Genomic DNA, 20677 nt, shown 5'->3' with positions numbered 1-20677 from the left:
AATTATTTGTTGGAACAAATCATGCTTTTTACTCATATCCCATTTCATTTCTCTGTTTCTCTCCCCCTTGCATTCTGCTCAGGAGGAGCTGAGTGCAGCTCTGTTACGGTGCCCCACCTCCTGTAGTTTGCTCATGACTCTGTTGCAATTGGGAGAACCAAAGGGACCGTTTGGGTTTGTTAAGCAGTGGTGATACCTAGAAATGAATATACGGCATGCTCGGAAACCTGGTGGTGTAGAGATATCAGTATCAAAAGTCAGAATTAGGACGGAGTACAAACTACAGACAGAGGAGGGAGAAGATAACCTAATTCTTAGCAGGTACTGTCAGTGGGAGAAGTGTCTCTAGGTTCAAGGGGAGTGAATTGTTATGGGCCTTGGCCGACTCTGGAGTAGCAGCTGCTAGCACTGTGCGGTCACCAAGCAGGGGAGGGGCTGTGGCTCTGCTATAAATAGTGCTGGGAGCCAGAGTCGCTATGGAGATAAAACTGAATCCTATTACCTGCAGGTCCTCTATTGGGAGCAAGGGAAAGGAGAAAGCAGTATTTTGAGGATTTGAGAGGTATTGCAAATAGGTCTTGTTAATTATTAGGTAGGGGAGAAAAAAGAACTACTCACTACCTAAACCAAATAGGGCCTTAAGCATCCAAGGAGTGTGTATGTCTGTATATATGGGAGTGCCCGCAGCAGCAGGTAAGGGAGTAGAGTGTGTGTGTGTATGTATATATATGATAATGGGTTTCTCTCTGTGTGCATTGAACAAGGTCTTAGGCCGCATGTAGAGCACAGAGGTAGAATCCTGGAACACTAGAAATATGAGAAAAGAACTGCTACTCATAGAAGAAATAGCCCTACTAGAAATAGCTGTGCAGCGGGGTGAAACGTTTTATTTAGAGAAGTGCATAGACACTTAAAAGGAAATAAATTACAATTAAGACCATGAAAGCTTTTCCTAATTTTAGAACATAGTTTAGAAATTTCTCTGAGCACCTCTCCCTCTCCCTGTCCTTGCAGAAATCCTAGTATTTCTACCTCTGATTCATAGCCTCTGTATTGTATAGTAGGACAAGGACTCATCTGTGTGTATTGTATTACTGATTCTGAGCCTAAGATCAAAATAGAGGGGAGATTATGATTCAGCACCAAGGGCAGAGCTAGTAGCAGTGGCCTCTGGGCTCCTTTCTTGCCTGAAGCGCGGAGAAAAGTGGTGCAGAGGAGGCAATTGGGGCAATGGACATTTTCATTTGAGATCACATGAGGTAGAATAGCCAGCTGTTATTGTCTGAGCTTGGTTAACTAGACAGTCTATGTGGTAGTTTCACATCAAGCTGAATGCAGATTGTTTTTTTTTTTTTTTTTTTTTGAGACGGAGTCTCGCTCTGTCGCGCGGGGGCTGGAGCGCAGTGGCCGGATCTCAGCTCACTGCAAGCTCCGCCTCCCGGGTTTACGCCATTCTCCTGCCTCAGCCTCCTGTGTAGCTGGGACTACAGGCGCCCGCCACCTGGCCCGGCTAGTTTTTTGTATTTTTTTTAGTAGAGATGGGGTTTCACCGTGTTCGCCAGGATGGTCTCGATCTCCTGACCTCGTGATCCGCCCGTCTCGGCCTCCCAAAGTGCTGGGATTACAGGCTTGAGCCACCAGGCCCGGCCACAGATTGTTGAAACAATTGCGTTTCCGTCTAGACCTAGAAGTGCAGATTAGTGCTAGTTAAGGAGTCTGGTTTGATCCTGATCCACTCTGGAGGGATCCTGAGAGTGACTTCCATTTTGGTTACAATGACTGAGTCCAGATTAGACGGCCTAGGTCTGTTTTTCAGAAACAGAGCCCTAGGTGTTAAGCTGGAAATGAAGTCACTGGTAGGGATAGGTAGGTGAACTATTATTTATCTACTATCTACTTCTTTTTTTTTCTTGAGACGGAGTCTCACTCTGTGGCCCAGGCTCGAGTGCAGTGGCGTGATCTCGGCTCACTGCAGCCTCCGCCAAAGCAATTCTCGTGCCTCAGACTCCCGAGTAACTGGGATTACAGACGTATGCCACCACCTCTGGCTATTTTTTTTGTATTTTTAGTAGAGATGGGGTTTTGCCATGTTGGCCGACTGGTCTGGAACTCCTGACCTCAGGTGATCCGCCTCAGCCTCCCAGAGTTCTGGGATTACAGGTGTGAGCCACCGTGCCCTGCCTATCTATTTTTTAACATTTTATTCTGTGAGCTCATAAACCTAGACACAAGGCTAGGCAAGTGTCAAGTTCTCCTATCATTAGTATGAAAGTGGAAGACCTTCTGACCTCTGCCCCTGGCCGGGAAGAAGCTGAGAGGGATGAGTCCCTTAGGCACAGCAGTGGATCTTATCAGTACTTTTTTTCCTATTAGACTTCGGTTTTCAGAATTCCTCCCGGGAATGCTGACTCCTTGCTTGGTGCCCTGATGCTTCTCTGAGATGAACTGATGAATTGGAACCATGGTGCAAAAGAAGAAGTTCTGTCCTCGGTTACTTGACTATCTAGTGATCGTAGGGGCCAGGTAACCAAGAAGAGATGGACTTTTGTCTTAACATCTGGGATAGCCATAAAACCTGCAGTTGTTCCCCTCTCCAGTTTCCACGTTGCTTTGCATAGCTCATTTTCCCCTGTTATTTTACCCTGCTGGGAGCGTTAAAGCCAATAGGGAAACAGCAAAGTCAGGTGGATTGAAAGCAAAACCCTGCTCTTAACTAACATCTTTGTGATGTTGAGCAAATACACTCTTTATATCTCAGTTTTCTTATTTCGTAAAAAGGAAAAGTACTTTAAAAGCTCCTCCTCTGTGTATGCTTTTTTGGTAATTTATTAGCTAATTCACTTTAAAAGATGTTAATCATCTAAAGGTGCCAATGATAATTTTATTGTCAAAATCTCTTGTTGCAGAATAGGTGCCTTCATGACAGTGCAGACTTCACTTAGGCTACCAGCTCCATATGGCAGGCAGCACCCGTATTTTCCAAGGTGTTACAGTCAGGTTACTTTATCCAAAATAGCATCTTGAGCTTTATTCATCGACAGTGGTTAAAATGTGATAGCCCATTCCATCCCTTCAGGCTGCTGAATTTGTCTTTATGTTCTTCAGGCACCCGAGCAGTGACAGCGTGGCCCAGACTCCTGAACTGCTACGACGATACCCCTTAGAGGATCACGCTGAGTTTCCCCTGCCCCCAGACGTCGTGTTCTTCTGTCAGCCCGAGGGCTGCCTGAGCGTGCGGCAGCGGCGCATGAGCCTCCGGGATGATACCTCTTTTGTCTTCACCCTCACTGACAAGGACACTGGAGTCACGCGATACGGCATCTGTGTTAACTTCTACCGCTCCTTCCAGAAGCGAATCCCTAAGGAGAAGGGGGAAGGGGGGGCAGGGTCCCATGGGAAGGAAGGAACCCGCGCCACCTGTGCCTCAGAAGAGGGTGGCACTGAGAGCTCAGAGAGTGGCTCATCCCGGCAGCCTCCCAGTGCCGACTCTACCCCTGATGTGAACCAGTCTCCTCGGGGCAAACGCCGGGCCAAGGCGGGGAGCCGCTCCCGCAACAGTACTCTCACGTCCCTGTGTGTGCTCAGTCACTACCCTTTTTTCTCCACCTTCCGAGAGTGTCTGTATACCCTCAAGCGCCTGGTGGACTGCTGTAGTGAGCGCCTGCTGGGCAAGAAGCTGGGCATCCCTCGAGGTGTACAAAGGTACGGTTTGCTGCTGCTGCCCAATGGGAGCATTTTAGAGATTCCATGTAATTGGTCTTTGAGGGGCATAGGAAATTTCCTCTGCAACTCAAGGTCCTTCAGACCTATCTAAGCATATTTAGAGTATTTAGAGTAAATATTTTTTCTTCTGGAGATGGAGTCTCGCTCTGTTCCCCAGGCTGGAATACAGTGGTGTGATCTCAGCTCACTGCAACCCCTGCCTCCTAGGTTCAAGTGATCCTTCTGCCTCAGCCTCCCGAATAGCTGAGATTACAGGTGTGTGCCACCACGCCCAGCTAATTTTGGTACTTTTAGTAGAGACAGGGTTTCACCATGTTGGCCAGGCTGGTCTCAAACTCCTCACCTCAGGTGGTCCATCCACCTTGGCCTCCGGAAGTGCTGGGATTATAAGCGTGAGCACCATGCCCAGCCAAGAGTTAATTTTTTTTTTTTTTTTTTTTTCTTGAAACAGAGTCTCGCTCTGTCGCCCAGACTGGAGTGCAGTGACGGGATCTCAGCTCACTGCAAGCTCCGCTTCCTGGGTTCACGCCATTCTCCTGCCTCAGCCTCCCGAGTAGCTGGGACTACAGGCGCCCGCCACCTTGCCCAGCTAGTTTTTTGTGTTTTTTAGTAGAGACGGGTTTCACCATGCTAGCCAGGATAGTCTTGATCTCCTGACGTCGTGATCCGCCCGTCTCAGCCTCCCAAAGTGCTGGGATTACAGGCTCGAGCCACCGCGCCCGGCCGAGTTAATCTTTACTAAGCAAAAGACTCTGCAGAGTTAAACCTCCTTCCAAAATTGTGTTTGGAGTAATGCTGTAATTTGATGTTTTTTTTTTTTTTTTTTTTTTTTTTTTTGAGACGGAGTCTCGCTCTGTCGCCCAGGCTGGAGTGCAGTGGCTGGATCTCAGCTCACTGCAAGCTCCGCTTCCCGGGTTTACGCCATTCTCCTGCCTCAGCCTCCCGAGTAGCTGGGACTACAGGCGCCCGCCACCTCGCCCGGCTGGTTTTTTGTATTTTTAGTAGAGACGGGGTTTCACCGTGTTAGCCAGGATGGTCTCGATCTCCTGACCTTGTGATCCGCCCATCTCGGCCTCCCAAAGTGCTGGGATTACAGGCTTGAGCCACCGCGCCCGGCCAATTTGATGTTTAATGGTGGTTAGGACAGTAAGTCTTATCCAGTATATATTTTTACATTTGCTCTTGCTGTTGTATATACCTTCTGGTCCTATCTGAGCTCAGAGACTGGGCTTTCCTAATGATGCTCCTTTTCCCGTTGTCATCGTTAGAGCCTCTGTGGTGATACTGGGTTGCAGTGGGGTATCAGCTCCTGATGCTAATGTGTCTGGTTCCTGCTGTCTGCTTCTCAGGGACACCATGTGGCGGATCTTTACTGGATCGCTGCTGGTGGAGGAGAAGTCAAGTGCCCTTCTGCATGACCTTCGGGAGATTGAGGCCTGGATCTATCGATTGCTGCGCTCCCCAGTACCCGTCTCTGGGCAGAAGCGAGTAGACATCGAGGTCCTACCCCAAGAGCTCCAGCCAGCTCTGACCTTTGCTCTTCCAGACCCATCTCGATTCACCCTAGTGGATTTCCCACTGCACCTTCCCTTGGAACTTCTAGGTGTGGACGCCTGTCTCCAGGTGCTAACCTGCATTCTGTTAGAGCATAAGGTGAGAGGCCAGCTTCCTAGACCTTTCTAGGGGAGGAACTCTTAAATATGCCAGTGGCCAGATCATGAGCTCTTGGAGGACAGGGACTACATATTTTTCATCTTTTTGTGCTCAGGAGGTAACATGATGCCTGGTATACAGCAGGTATTCCGTAGATGTGGGTTGAATTAAGATACTGGTATCATGTGGGATGTATTCAGAGGGTTTACCATTCATTAGGGCTTATCCTTAATTGTACTGACCTAATTCTTTGGAAATATCAGTAGTTCTGTTTCATGAGTGGTCCTGGGATGGGCAGTACAAGAACTAGGAAGGTAAGGGAGTGATTTGCATATCTCAGGTGAGGGAGGATCACCATTGTGCCTAAATTGGGAGGTGGCAGGCATGGTGGGGCAGAGGGCAGTGCGAAAGGCAAAGCTGGAGCTGTAGGCATGGTGAATTGGAAACCAAGTTGTAATGTTGGAAGCTGTTTTCTTGTAAACCTTATTTTATGTTTTGGAGTGATTCTTACTGGATGGCTCATGACAGGTGGTGCTACAGTCTCGAGACTACAATGCACTCTCCATGTCTGTGATGGCATTCGTGGCAATGATCTATCCACTGGAGTATATGTTTCCTGTCATCCCGCTGCTTCCCACCTGCATGGCATCAGCAGAGCAGGTGAGTCTCAAGGTGTCTTCTGGCTTTGTCACCTTTGTCTTCCTGAGGGAGGAGGCCTAATGCTCAAAGAAGTTGTAAGTGGGGCTGGGCGCGGTGGCTCAAGCCTGTAATCCCAGCACTTTGGGAGGCCGAGACGGGCGGATCACGAGGTCAGGAGATCGAGACCATCCTGGCTAACACGGTGAAACCCCGTCTCTACTAAAAAATACAAAAAACTAGCTGGGCGAGGTGGCGGGCGCCTGTAGTCCCAGCTACTCGGGAGGCTGAGGCAGGAGAATGGCGTAAACCTGGGAGGCGGAGCTTGCAGTGAGCTGAGATCCGGCCACTGCACTCCAGCCGGGGCGACAGAGCAAGACTCCGTCTCAAAAAAAAAAAAAAAAAAAGAAGTTGTAAGTGAGTGCTGGTCCTCAATCTTTTGTCATAACTTATTTGTCTGCAAAATCTGACTGATTTGAACTGATCTGGTGGCAAAGCTTATGCAATTTGTAGTTTTTATTTATCACAACAAATGTTAATGACTGTAGGCTACTGGCTACACTGCCGCAGGTGTTACGTAATACAGTAATTCCTCCTTATCTGTGGAGGATATGTTCCAAGACCCCCAGTGGATGCCTCAAACCACAGATGGTTCCAAACTCTGTAGATACTTTGTTTTTTTCTATATATACATACTAATGATACAGTTTAATTTATGAATTAGGCACAGTAAGAGGTTAACAATTTCTCTTTGGGCATTTATTTGGTGTTTTTTGGAGACAGAGTCTCCGTCTGTCCCCCAGGCTGGAGTGCAGTGGCACAGTCTTGGCTCACTGGAGCCTTCGCCTCCCGGGTTCAAGTGATTCTCCTGCTTCAGCCTCCCTAGTAGCTGGGATTACAGGCACAGCCACCATGCCTGGCTAGTTTTTTGTATTTTTAGTAGAGACAAGATTTCCCCGTGTTGGCCAGGCTGGTCTTGAACTCTTGACCTCAGGTGATCCGCCTGCCTCAGCCTCCCAAAGTGCTGGGATTACAGACATGAGCCACCGCGCCTGACCTCTTTGGACATATATTTGGCTTCTCTTTGGCATATCCCAATTGCCAGCATCAGTACGCTTGTGCTTTGGGGCCATTATTAAGTAAAATAAAGGTTACTTGAACACAAACACTGAGATTGTGCGACAGTTGACCTGATAACTGAGATGGCTACAGGTGAGTAGTGTATACAGCATGGATATGCTGGACAGAGGGATGATTCATGTCTGGGTGGGACAGAGCGGGACAGCATGAGATTTCATCATGCTTCTCAGAACTATTGTCCTGGACTTCAGATATGATCAAGCTGCAATTTAAAATTTATGAATTGTTTATTTCTGGAATTTTCCTTTTAATATTTCAGACTGCAGTTTACCTCAGGTAACTGGAATCACAGAAAGTGAAACTCTGGATAAGGAATACTACTGTATACAAAAAAATGTACTATGTAACCTTTCAAAAAATCTGAAAAATTCTGAATTTTCAAATACATCTGGCCTCAAGGGTTTTGGAAGAGGGATTGTTTCTGCATTTCCTTATCTAGAAGAATCCGGACTTGATAAGTGCTCGTGATAGGTTTTGTCTTTGTTTCTCACCTTCTTTATCGTTTCCACAGCTGCTGTTGGCTCCAACTCCGTACATCATTGGGGTTCCTGCCAGCTTCTTCCTCTACAAACTGGACTTCAAAATGCCTGATGATGTATGGCTAGTGGATCTGGACAGCAACAGGGTGAGGTTCTTCGCTGAGGCATTGTAGCGTCTGGAGGAGGATTGCATTCTAGACCCAGTCCTGGGATATGTGTTTTTCTAGATTCCTTTCAGGAACGTTCTAAGTTGTTGGATAATTTCTATTGTGAGACTTACTGAAAAATTTTTTTAAATGCTCCTTTTACCTTATTGGCCAAATAAGCCCTTGGTTAGGTCTCAGAGAATTTTAGGATTTATTTTTGCCAGAATTAAGTGGTGTCTCCACCATATCCTCCAAGAGCAGTCAGACAGTTGTGATCCGAAGACCATTACATGTGGTATAGATCATCTCTTAATGGTTTCCCTGGAGTATAGTTTCCAGTAAGAAACTGTCTTTCAATGCAGGCTTAATGAATTATTTGACCATTCTGCAATGTGAGTATATTCAAACTTTGGTGGGAAGCCCTTATGTGTGTTCATTGTAAAACTTTAAAAAAATAAAAATAAGCGTAAATGAAGTAAGTGAAAAGCAAAACCGTAATCTTTTTATTTAGCGATAATAACCAATAGCATTAAGGTATATTTCCTTTCAGATGCATATGTATGTCATATGTGTGTGTACATATTTTATTGTGTAGTTATATAACGTGTGTTCGTTTGTATAATAATACTGTATATACATCCTCTTATTTTTATTTACCCTGTGTAAGAGAAATTCCTTAGCAATAAACTCTAAGGTCACGTCTTTTATCATTTCTCTGGTGCAGGTGATTGCCCCCACCAATGCAGAAGTGCTGCCTATTCTGCCAGAACCAGAGTCACTAGAGCTGAAAAAGCATTTAAAGCAGGTACGTGAAGAGTGAAGGAAAGAGAGGGGAGTAATAGATGCTGTGGGGTTCCTATAGGAAGACAGCTGTTCTCAGAGCCAGTTTCCTATCAAACTTCAAATGGAGTAGTTTTCTTCACCCTGGATGGGCTTAAGAAAAGGGATATCCCATTTCTGGGTGGCAGAGTGAATCTCAGTGGTTTTGATTCCAACTCATTTTATGCCTTACTATATTCTAATGCTTATTATACTGTATAAAATAGCCCTTCACTGTCTGTTTCTTGTATGTGTGCCACTCTCTATGGCCTCAGAACATTTTCGGGGTCTTTTTTTTTTTTTTTTTTTTGAGACAGAGTCTTGCTCTGTCGCCCAGGCTGGAGTGCAGTGGTGCAATCTCAGTGCGCTGCAAGCTCCGCCTCCCGGGTTCATGCGGTTCTCCTGCCTCAGCCTGCCCAGCAGCTGGGACTACAGGTGCACGCCACCACGCCCAGCTAATTTTTTTGTATTTTTAGTAGAGATGGGGTTTCACCGTGTTAGCCAGGATGGTCTCAATCTCCTGACCTCATGATCCACCCGCTTCATCTTCCCAAAGTGCTGGGATTACAGGCATGAGCCACCATGCCCTGCTGATTTTCTCAGTCTTGTTAGGTGGAAGTTAGTAGTGTGGACCATCTGGCTGCTTTTGTATCATCTTCTAGAGTTGATCCTGAGGTTCCTTTCTTCAAAAATTCCTTTCTTTGGGCGGGCATGTTGCCTCATGCCTGTAATCCCAGCACTTAAGGAGGCCGAGGTGGATGGATCACAAGGTCAGGAGTTTGAGACCAGCCTGGCCAATATGGTAAAACTCCATCTCTATTAAAAATGCAAAAATTAGCCAGGCGTGGTGGCGGACGCCCGTAGTCCAGCTGCTCGGGAGGCTGAGGCAGGAGAATCTCTTGAACCCAGGAGGCAGAGGTTGCAGTGAGCCAAGATCGTGCCACTGCACTCCTGCCTGGGCCACAGAGTGAGACTATCTCAAACAAACAAATTCCTTTCTTTGAGTAATTCCTCACATCCATTTTTTATTGATTTATTTTCTTCCTCTGCATGCTGAACACAGTACCTGAAGGTAACACATGACAAAGCTTGATTCCCTTCCCCTGCCTTATGTCTTGTGTAGAAACACCAGTAGATAGCACTGTGTTTATTTTTAGGACTCCCTGCTCTCATTTGAAGGGCCTTTAGAAACCTTTTTCTGTGTTGTCTAAAGTACTTAGTAGTACCTCTAGATGCTATGTTTGGGTTTAAATGGCTCATTTTGTATCATCCCTCTCACCTCAGTTGCTTCATCACTGCTGATATAATGTGATACCTTGTTACTGCAGAGTCTAGTGGGAATTTTAAGTCCTGACCCCGTGATCTGCCCGTCTCGGCCTCCCAAAGTACTGGGATTACAGACATGAGCCACCGCGCCCCGCCAAGAATTATATTTTAAATATTTGAAGGAGCTAAGATCCTTGGACTCATTGATCCTGTGTTCTAACTCCTGCTATTCAAAGTGTGGTTTATGGACCAGCAACATTAGCATCACTTGGGCTTATTAAAGTGCAGGATCACTCCAGGCATATTGAATCGGGATCTGCGTTTTGACAACCTCCGCCAGTGATTTCTCTCCTCACTCACATTTGAGAAGCACTGCTGCTCTCGACCAGTGGTCTTCACCCTGCCCCATTGAGCCTCTGAGGGGCCGATTTAGCTTGGGATCCCTGAGCATGTGAGGCTCTGCTTCCTGTGTCCTTCAGAGCAGCTATGTTTTCAAATTTCCATTCTGTATAGTTTCACATGGATTCCAATTTTAAAAAACATTTAATGACTATAATAATTTTGCAAACAACTGTCCTGGACTTCAGATAACATCAAGTTGCCTTAAGCTAGGTTGTCTTAAGATGGAGAGCTATATATTTCAGACTGTTTTCTAAAGGCTAGAGTATTGGGATTTTTGTTTCAAGGATGAAAGGTCTGAAATGGGTTGACCATGATTTGCAAATTAGCACTGTTCTTTGTTGCAGGACTTTTTGACCAGAGAATACGAGGTAGAAGACTTTAGGAAGGCTCTTTCCTTGGAGTTGAAATTGGCTAGCTGCCCAGGAACGTGCCTTGTATAAGGAATTTTCTTGTTGTTCCACAGGCCTTGGCCAGCATGAGCCTCAACACCCAGCCCATCCTCAATCTGGAGAAATTTCATGAGGGCCAGGAGATACCCCTTCTCTTGGGAAGGCCTTCTAATGACCTGCAGTCCACACCGTCCACTGAATTCAACCCGCTTATCTATGGCAACGATGTGGATTCTGTGGATGTTGCAACCAGGTAAGACCAAGCCGATTATGTAATCACAAGTTCTTAAATTGATCTCTTTGCTCTCTAAGTGACCTTAGGGCCAACTATTTCCCTGAACCAGGGTTTCTGTTTTTTTTGAGATGGAGTCTCACTCTTGTTGGAGTACAATGGCATAATCTCAGCTCACTGCAACTTCCACCTCCCGGGTTCAAGTGATTCTCCTGCCTCAGCTTCCTAAGTGACTGGGATTACAGGCACCTGCCACCACGCCTGGCTAATTTTTATATTTCTAGTAGAGACAGTGTTTCACCATGTTGGCTGGGCTGGTCTCGAACTCCTGACCTCAGGTGATCCGCCCACCTCGGCCTCCCAAAGTGCTGGGATTACAGTCGTGTGCCACTGCACCCAGCCCAGGGTTTCTTTATATATAAAATATGTGCCATATTTGGTTGTGATTTTCCACCTTGGTAAAAGCAAAGTGAAGAAATAGTAAACCACGTGCTCAGGATGAATAGGGGGCTGATGATTCTTTTAAGGTATCTCTCCCTGGCCGGGCGCGGTGGCTCACACCTGTAATCCCAGCACTTTGGGAGGCTGAGGTTGGCGGATTGCGAGGTCAGGTGATCGAGACCATCCTGGCTACCACAGTGAAACCCCGTCTCTACTAAAAATACAAAAAAAATTAGCTGGGCATGGTGGCGGGTGCCTGTAGTCCCAGCTACTCGGGAGACTGAGGCAGGAGAATGGTGTGAACCCAAGAGGCGGAGCTTGCATTGAGCCAAGATTGCGCCACTGCACTCCAGCCTGAGCAACAGGGCCAGACTCTGTCTCAAAAAAAAAAAAGGTGTCTCTCCCCTTGGAAGCCTGTTAAGTGATGGCTTTGGGAGGTGTTCTGAGACTTTGGATCATGGGAATCCTTACCCTACAGGGCATGGGTCTCAAATTATCTCATCATCTCCTTCCCCAGGGTCGCCATGGTACGGTTCTTCAACTCTGCCAACGTGCTGCAGGGATTTCAGATGCACACACGTACCCTGCGCCTCTTCCCTCGGCCTGTGGTAGCTTTTCAAGCTGGCTCCTTTCTAGCCTCACGTCCCCGCCAGACTCCTTTTGCCGAGAAATTGGCCAGGACTCAAGCTGTGGAGTACTTTGGGGAATGGATCCTTAACCCCACCAACTATGCCTTTCAGCGAATTCACAACAGTGAGTCCACCTGCCCTCTGCTCCGCTCTGCCTTCTGCCTCTGTCCTCTTGATGGACTTTGATTTTTCCTTTGCTCATCTTTGACCTGTGCCTTCTGTCCTTGCTCTGCTTTAGACTTTTTCCTGCCCTTCTTTCAGGCATTGCTTGCCTTTTTTTCCTTGCTGCTGACTTTCTATTCTTTTCCCTCATGGGGTAGATATGTTTGATCCAGCCCTGATTGGTGACAAGCCGAAGTGGTATGCTCATCAGCTGCAGCCTATCCACTATCGCGTCTATGACAGCAATTCCCAGCTGGCTGAGGCCCTGAGTGTACCACCAGAGCGGGACTCTGACTCCGAACCTACTGATGATAGGTGAGCATCCTTAGGGTAGCAAAAAGGTTTTTAAGGTGAAGAGGCTCTCACTAGCCCTTCTTTAGCACAGAAGAGGCAATCTCATAGGCTTCCCATATCAGTATTTTTTTTAAAATTTTATTTCTTTATTTTTTTTCATGTGTGACAGAGTCTTGCCGCTCTGTCACCTAGGCTGGAGTGCAGTGGTGCTGTCTCAGCTCACTGCAACCTCCGCCTCCCAGGTTCAAGTGATTCTCCTGCCTCCGCCTCCCAAGTAGTTGGGACTACCTGGCTAATTTTTATATATATACATTTTTTGAGATGGAGTCTCGCTGTGTCTTCCAGGCTAAAGTGCAGTGGCATGATCTTGGCTCACTGCAAGCTCCCTCTTGGGTTCAAGCGATTCTCTTGCCCCAGCCACCTGAATAGCTGGGATTACAGGCACATGCTATCACGCCAAGCTAATTTTTTGTATTTTTAGTAAAGACAGAGTTTCACTATGTTAGCCAGGCTGGTTTCAAACTCATGCCCTCAAGTGATTCACCTACCTCGGCCTCCCAAAGTGCTAGGATTACAGGCGCGAGCCACTGCGCCCGGCTACTTTTTGTATTTTTAGTAGAGATGGTATTTCACCATGTTGGCCAGGCTGGTCTCAAACTCCAGACCTCAGGTGATCAATCCGCCTTAGCCTCCCAGAGTGCTGGGATTACAGGCGTGAGCCACTGTCCCAGCCCCCATTATCAGTCTTTATGCTTTGGTTGACTGTTTTTCTTGGCTTCCTTATTTGATTTGTACCCTGGCCTTGCGTTCAGAGTGCTCCCCCTTTTATTTTTCCTAGTGCTGATTGCAGGTGTTCTCCCTGCCCCTTTCTGTTTTGTTTTTTATGCAATTCACTCTGCAGTGGCAGTGATAGTATGGATTATGACGATTCAAGCTCTTCTTACTCCTCCCTTGGTGACTTTGTCAGTGAAATGATGAAATGTGACATTAATGGTGATACTCCCAGTAAGTGTGCTTGGGGAGATTGGCCAGCCCTGGGCAGGGGTTGGGGGTCTAGGGATGGGGTGGTCTCTACCTGCCTCCCTTGGATTTTGGCAGATGTGGACCCTCTCACGCATGCAGCACTGGGGGATGCCAGCGAGGTGGAGATTGATGAGCTGCAGAATCAGAAGGAAGCAGAAGAGCCTGGCCTAGACAGTGAGAACTCTCAGGAAAACCCCCCACTGCGCTCCAGCTCCAGCACCACTGCCAGCAGCAGCCCCAGCACCATCATCCACGGAGCCAACTCTGTAAGTGAGGAGTGGTGGATGAGTGAGAACCATGGCCTGGGATGTGGGCCTCATCTATTAGGAAAGCCAGGCTGTAGCTATTCATTTGCTTCTTCTCACACAATTTTCTCATCTTCCTCTTCATGGGCCCTAGAGCTTAGAGCCTAAGAGACCTAGTTTTGACCCCAAAAGGAGTTCATCAGGCTTTGTTCAGGGTACAACTGTGATCCCCCTTATATAGTTTGTGGGGACAGAGAACAGGTGCCACAGAGATCATTTCCCACACATTCCTTAGGCTAGAAATCTGACAGGCCTGGTCCAGCACTGCCATACTGGGATTACAGGAAGGTACCATTGGGCACCAGCTAACCACTTTCAATTTCATGTGGCCTTCAGGAACCTGCTGACTCTACGGAGATGGATGATAAGGCAGCAGTAGGCGTCTCCAAGCCCCTCCCTTCCGTGCCTCCCAGCATTGGCAAGTCGAACGTGGACAGACGTCAGGCAGAAATTGGAGAGGGGTCAGTGCGCCGACGAATCTATGACAATCCATACTTCGAGCCCCAATATGGCTTTCCCCCTGAGGAAGATGAGGATGAGCAGGGGGAAAGTTACACTCCCCGATTCAGCCAACATGTCAGTGGCAATCGGTGAGAGCCTGGGGATCCCTTCTAGATGGGTGACTGAAGGACCTCACCTCAGTGGACCCTGGTCGAGGGTTAATCAGAAAGTCTAAGTCTGAATGCTCTCGTGGTCCTGCCATCCCCAGAGGGTGGTGTTTTGATCCAGGGGTTTAGGAATTACAGGAAGGGAGCAGCAGCTGCAGTGTAGCGTAAGGCTCATACTCCCAAGGTCAAGTACCCCTGCCTGGGGCTCATAGGTGCCACTGTGCATTCAAGGGCTCAAAAGCTGCTGCGGCCCAACAGCTTGAGACTGGCAAGTGACTCAGATGCAGAGTCAGACTCTCGGGCAAGCTCTCCCAACTCCACCGTCTCCAACACCAGCACCGAGGGCTTCGGGGGCATCATGTCTTTTGCCAGTAAGTGCCTTCAGCTGTCTCTCTCATTCCTGTGTTCCATTTTCTCTACAGCAGAGCCTGACTATCGCAAATGTTGTTTAGAACTTCACATGTAGGGCTAGGTTAGCATTAGCAAGCTCTAATTCAGTCATTTGGGTGATACTGAATAAGGTGTTTTCAAGTGAGGGCAGTAAAGGACAGGGACAGATTAGTCATTATTATGCCTGGTCGTTTCAGTCTATTTCAGGTAAGAGCTGGATGGGTAACTGGAAAACAGGCAGTAAATTCAGAATCACACACTTGTACTTATATTTAGTGGAAATACTCTGGTCAAATTTGATTTGAGTCTATATCTGGTATCTTCTTTGCCTCATAACGGACTCTTCCATGAATGTGCTTTGAAATCGATACGAGATTGAATTTTGTGCTTAGAGAGTATTTCCAGCAGTGTGGGGTGGTATCAGTTAAAGATTGAAGACAGACTATGGACTAGAGAGAGCCAACATCGAGGATCCCTGTTATCGTGAGTTTCTTCAGCAGCCAGGGAGGGACAGTGCCAGCTTCAGACCAGAAGCCCGTTAACTGCCAGCTTTCATGCTGTGCAGCAGTAGATGAGAGACTCGGATATTATCATGTGAGGTGGACAGAGAAAGCTGTTACTGGGTTTTGGCTGCTCCTGGCAATGGCTCCATTGTTTGCCTGGAGTTAGACTTGATCCTTTCTAAGACAGATCAGAGATGATCTGATCCATCAAACTGGGACTGTGTTTGGAAAGGAGGGAGGTGCAGATGCTGATAGTCATTAGTCTAATGCTTTGATTACTTACTCTGCCAAGTCATCACTCTCGCACCCTCCCCTTGATAGGCAGCCTCTATCGGAACCACAGTACCAGCTTCAGTCTTTCAAACCTCACACTGCCCACCAAAGGTGTCCGAGAGAAGGCCACACCCTTCCCCAGTCTGAAAGGTAACTACAGCCTTCCTTTTGCCAAGCCAGGTTTCTCCGGGAGATATTTCAGGCTGTGGGTTCATGTCAGGAGCCCTGCGTCTGGTGAATCCTTTGACCTGGTTGTCATCCCTCATGTTGCTCCTCATGGCTTTCACTGCACATCTTGGGCTCCGATGGTTGTCAAATGGAAACCATCTTCGTAGCTAGAGAGGGCCCTGTTATGTCATTTAGGACAATGGCAGCTGTGGGATTACTGCTGCTTCTCGGGAGGACCCTGTCAGGGTACATGATTAACATAGGGATCATCAGCCGCCTCCAGTCGTCTGCTGGGTTGCCACTGCATGAACTTAGGACAAACTCCATGCCAAGGAGCTGGCCTACCAGAGAATGGTTATGGAGAGCCTGGCAGCATTTATAGAGCACAGCCTCTCACCTCTCACGCACTCATAAGCCTGTCAACCCAGGGCTTGTGAGCGCGCCAGGTAGTATTTGTTAGTTTCTAGGGGCAGTTAAGACCTTATTTGAAAGCCAGGCGCAGTGGCTTACACCTGTAATCCCAGCACTTGCACTTTGGGAGGCCAAGGCAGGTGGATCACGATGTCAGGAGATCAAGACCATCCTGGCTAACATGGGGAAACCCCGTCTCTACTGAAAACAAAAAAAAATTAGCCAGGTGTGGTGGCGGGCGCCTGTAGTCCCAGCTACTTGGGAGGCTGAGGCAGGAGAATGGCGTGAACCCGGGAGGCGGAGCTTGCAGTGAGCTGAGATCATGCCCCTGCCCTCCAGCCTGGGCGACAGAGCAAGACTCTATCTTAAAAAGTAAAAAGACCTTATTTGAATTTGGCTTGTGCCATCTGACAGTTTCAGGGGCTTTTCTGAATTTGATTTTTTTTTTTTTTTTTTCCTGAGACAGAGTGTCACATCCCAGGCTGGATAGAGTGCAGGGTGGCGATCTTGGCTCACTGTAAGTGCTGCCATCCAGGCTCAAGTGATTCACATGCTTCAGCCTCCCGTATAGGTGGAATTACAGGCACACGTCACCTCGCCCAGCTAATTTTTGTATTTTTAGTAGAGATGGGGTTTCACCATGTTGGCCAGGCTGGTCTTGAACTCCTAACCTTGAGTGATCTGCCCACCTCGGCCTCCCAAAGTGCCAGGATTACAGGTGTGAGCCACCGCACCTGGCCTGATTTTTTTGTTTTCTCTGGATGGTGTGCCGAAATATTTAACTGTGGTAGGAAGTGCAGTGAGAAGCAACCTCATGTATTCTATTTTTTTTTTTTTTTGAGACGGAGTCTTGCTGTGTTGCCCAGGCTGGAGTGTAGTGGCGCAATCTCGGCTCATTGCAAGCTGTGCCTCCTGGGTTCACGCCATTCTCCTGCCTCAGCCTCCCGAGTAGCTGGGACTTCAGGCGCCTGCCACCACGCCCAGCTAATTTTATGTATTTTTAGTAAAGACAAGGTTTCACTGTGTTAGCCAGGATGGTCTCGATCTCCTGACCTCGTGATCTACCCGCCTCGGCCTCCCAAAGTGCTGGGATTACAGGCGTGAGCCACCGCGCCCGGCCAACCTCATGTATTCTTTAACTGACCTCTCATTCCTATTGGTAAAAAACGTCAGGTTACTTGGGTGCAGTAGCTCACACCTGTCATCCTAGCTACTTGGTAGGCTGAGGCAGGAGGTTCACTTGAGCCCAGGAGTTTGAGGTACAGTGAGCTATAATTAGGCCAGTGTACTCCAGCCTGGACGACAGAGTGAAACCCTGTCTCTAAAAGAAACCAACAGAAACAAGCAAATAACATTGTCAGGAGTCTAAGGCATGTTCTTAGGTGGTGATGGGAACATTGGATAAATGGGCAAAGGGACATCAGAGCTGGTAGTGTAAGGAGCGAACTAGCACTGCCAGGGAATCCACATGTGGCCGGGTAGGCTAGGGATGGAAGGGTGTCAGTGACACTGGCCTTCATTTGGTACATTTGAAGAGGAGAGCAATTGAAACTCTTTCATTGCATGCTGATGCATTGTCGCATTTGCTGCACTTACCCTCTCACCCACCTCCCATCCTCATGCCCTGACCCCCACTCCCAACAATAGCATCTGCAAGATGGGTCGCTTCCCTGCACATGCCCTCAGGCCCCTGACCCCCTGTGCTGGATGTTTTCTGAAAACCAGCGGTCCCTCTTTCATGCATGTGTGTGTGCAGTACCTGAAGCCTCCCTGTGTCATTTACCCGCCCCTGGCTTTGAGAGGCCACGTCTTAAGGATGGTCTTTTCTTAGAGCCTTGGTTGTCTCCTGGTCACTTGGCTTCCAGCTCTGAGGTGCCCGAGAACCAAAGTTATGTGCATTCCTCAAGCTTTGGGAGAATGCTCAGGTTATCTGGCTTACTGCTCCTCGGAGGGGTAGAGGGGTTGCGGTATTGTGGTGCACCTACTAATTGTGTATTTTGTGTCCCAGTATTTGGGCTAAATACTCTAATGGAGATTGTTACTGAAGCCGGCCCCGGGAGTGGTGAAGGTGGGTCTTGCCTGTGAGCTGTGCATGATCTTTTTTTTTTTTCTCTAGCATCTTCTGTGCCTGCCCGAGGGCCATCCTTCTCATGGAGCTAGCAGCATCACATGAGTGACCTGCTTGCCCCGTTCCCCGTGACGCCCATGCTTGCCCATGGGGCGTGCTGCTGGTGCATGTGGAGTGGCCTGAGTCTCCATCCCCACCTCCTCCACATTGCCATGGCTGGTTTCTACCTACGTATGATGCCTTGGTGCTACCCTCACCCAGCCCTTCTGAGGAACGGGCATGGAACATGGCTACTCAGGGCTGTGCTGGCATGAGCTCCTGCACTATAATAGTGATGTCTCTCATTCCTGCCTCCCCTGCCACAGGAAACAGGAGGGCGTTAGTGGATCAGAAGTCATCTGTCATTAAACACAGCCCAACAGTGAAAAGAGAACCTCCATCACCCCAGGGTCGATCCAGCAATTCTAGGTAATAAATGGTAGAGCTGTTTTAAAAGTTCTCAGGTAGAGGTGGGGTGGTTGCTCTGCAGAACTTTAGGGATAAAGTGGGAGAGAAGCTCTCAATGGGGTAGATGTAATCAATTTCTTGCCAGCACTTCTCATTCTGGCTTGATCTCCATGCAATTGAAAGCTTACAGTGTTGAGCGGAGTGAATCAGCAGTGGTGGGTATTTGGGCAAATCAGGTTCTCCGGAGAGTTGGGGGATGTGGTGGATTTGGACATTCAGAGATGTGGCTTTGTGTTTTACCCCTGGAGGCAGGCATCTAGTCTGGGTGAAAGGTGGGGGGTGCTCTGCAAAGGAGCTGGTGACCACAGAAGCGGTGTGTGGACCCTGTAGTGAGAACCAGCAGTTCCTGAAGGAGGTGGTACACAACGTGCTGGACGGCCAGGGAGTTGGCTGGCTCAACATGAAAAAGGTGCGCCGGCTCCTGGAGAGCGAGCAACTGCGAGTCTTTGTCCTGAGCAAGCTGAACCGTACGGTGCAGTCAGAGGACGATGCCCGGCAGGACATTATCCCGGATGTGGTCAGTGTTGGGGGTAGGGAGTCAGAGTAACGGGGGAGAGGGATGTGAATACCAAAGGCAATTTGCCAACGCTAGCCCCTGGGTTATTGTTGCAGGAGGTCAGTCGGAAGGTGTACAAGGGAATGTTAGACCTCCTCAAGTGTACAATCCTCAGCCTGGAGCAGTCCTATGCTCATGCGGGTCTGGGTGGCATGGCCAGCATCTTTGGGCTTCTGGAGATCGCCCAGACCCACTACTATAGTAAAGGTAGGGATTGTATCTGCTGGGCACCATGCCATCCCCAACTCTCCCACTTGTCTCCCAAAGAGAAAATGTATTTGTCCCCAGGACAGATTTCCAGTACCATGCTGCTTCCCATCTGGCTTTGGGGTTTTATTTTCTATGCATGTTTATACGTAGTGAGTGTTTTTTGTTATGAAAAATAAGACATCAGCTCGTCTTTCCCTGAACTCCTTCATTCCACACCCTTCTGTATCCTGGCTCCTCCCACCTCATGTCTGCACCTTGATTCCTACTCATTACTTCTCTTGACCTCTTGATTTTTTTCTCTCAGAACCAGACAAGCGGAAGAGAAGTCCAACAGAAAGTGTAAATACCCCAGTTGGCAAGGATCCTGGCCTAGCTGGGCGGGGGGACCCAAAGGCTATGGCACAGCTGAGAGTTCCCCAGGTGGGACCTCGGGCACCAAGTGCCACAGGAAAGGGTCCTAAGGAACTGGACACCAGAAGTTTAAAGGAAGAAAATTTTATAGCGTCTATTGGTACGTATCAGTGTGTTTGGTGCGGTAGAGGGGTCCTGGCTTCTTAAATATCCCTTTCTCCTCAATTCATCCAGAATCCTGCCTTTCTCTGCCCCATGCTTTGCTTCCTAGAGAGAGAAGGAGACCTGTGTCCATTTCTAGTGGTGTTTCTTTGTACTTCTCTAGTCTTTATATTTCATCCGCAGCCACCCCTCACCCTGTATCTTAGAGGAAGAATGGAGGTTTTGTTTAGAGGGCCCAGTAAGGCTTACTGCAGGTGGTGTGAGCTGTACTCCTGGCCGCTCTTTTTATTTACATCTGCATTTCTTCACATAGTGGAGAGAATTCCTGGAAGTGCTCAGGAAGTTTATAGATGCATCTTTGGGCTATACAAATGACATTTGTGTCTCTGAAGCCAGTGTCCTCCCATCCAGCCATTACACTGCTCTGGAATGTGCTCCTCTGGGCCATGTCTGGCAACCCCATTTCCCTGGGTTCTGGATCTTTGAGGTATAGGTTTCCAAGTCAGTTCTTTAAATGCTTCCTCATGGACTTGATTAAAATCTTGTTTACATTTGGTGTTTCTCCATTCCCACAAAGGCCGTGCCTTAGTGAGCTTTCTGGGCATCACCTCTCTTTGGCTCACTCCCTGCTTGACCTTGAGTCATCAAGGTTGGATCTTTCTTTTTCTGGTTCTAGGTCCCTAGGCACTCTGCTTCCAGCTGATGTTTCATTGCCATGGCCATTAGCAGTT

The 20677-nt window shown here is 48.1% G+C and overlaps 1 protein-coding gene across 50 annotated transcripts in view; it reads left to right on the top strand.

Moving 5' to 3' along the window:
- The window catches only part of LOC105471682 (MAP kinase activating death domain), a 58406-nt gene that overhangs the window by 2389 nt on the left and 35340 nt on the right, over positions 1-20677 (top strand). For 16 of the 50 annotated variants that reach the window (XM_071074706.1, XM_071074705.1, XM_011724396.2 and 13 more), the window contains exons 2-19: positions 2374-2523; positions 3106-3702; positions 5073-5376; positions 5905-6036; positions 7664-7777; positions 8502-8582; positions 10728-10906; positions 11844-12079; positions 12276-12432; positions 13313-13416; positions 13510-13700; positions 14076-14200; positions 14579-14718; positions 15562-15663; positions 18526-18628; positions 18998-19184; positions 19280-19430; positions 19738-19944. In XM_071074706.1, the coding sequence (XP_070930807.1) occupies positions 2462-2523; positions 3106-3702; positions 5073-5376; positions 5905-6036; positions 7664-7777; positions 8502-8582; positions 10728-10906; positions 11844-12079; positions 12276-12432; positions 13313-13416; positions 13510-13700; positions 14076-14200; positions 14579-14718; positions 15562-15663; positions 18526-18628; positions 18998-19184; positions 19280-19430; positions 19738-19944 (3172 nt within the window). In that variant the 5' untranslated portion in view covers positions 2374-2461. Of the gene's footprint in view, positions 1-2373; positions 2524-3105; positions 3703-5072; positions 5377-5904; positions 6037-7663; positions 7778-8501; positions 8583-10727; positions 10907-11843; positions 12080-12275; positions 12433-13312; positions 13417-13509; positions 13701-14075; positions 14330-14578; positions 14719-15561; positions 15664-18100; positions 18161-18525; positions 18629-18997; positions 19185-19279; positions 19431-19737; positions 19945-20677 lie in introns of all 50 variants that reach the window. The other 34 variants (XM_071074683.1, XM_071074689.1, XM_071074687.1 and 31 more) reach the window with 3 other exon arrangements.

Source organism: Macaca nemestrina, chromosome 12 (genome assembly GCF_043159975.1).
Source record: "Macaca nemestrina isolate mMacNem1 chromosome 12, mMacNem.hap1, whole genome shotgun sequence".
Lineage (NCBI taxonomy): Eukaryota > Metazoa > Chordata > Mammalia > Primates > Cercopithecidae > Macaca > Macaca nemestrina.
The sequence above is the reverse complement of the archived record's forward strand: the minus strand, read 5'-3'. Positions and strand labels throughout refer to the sequence as shown.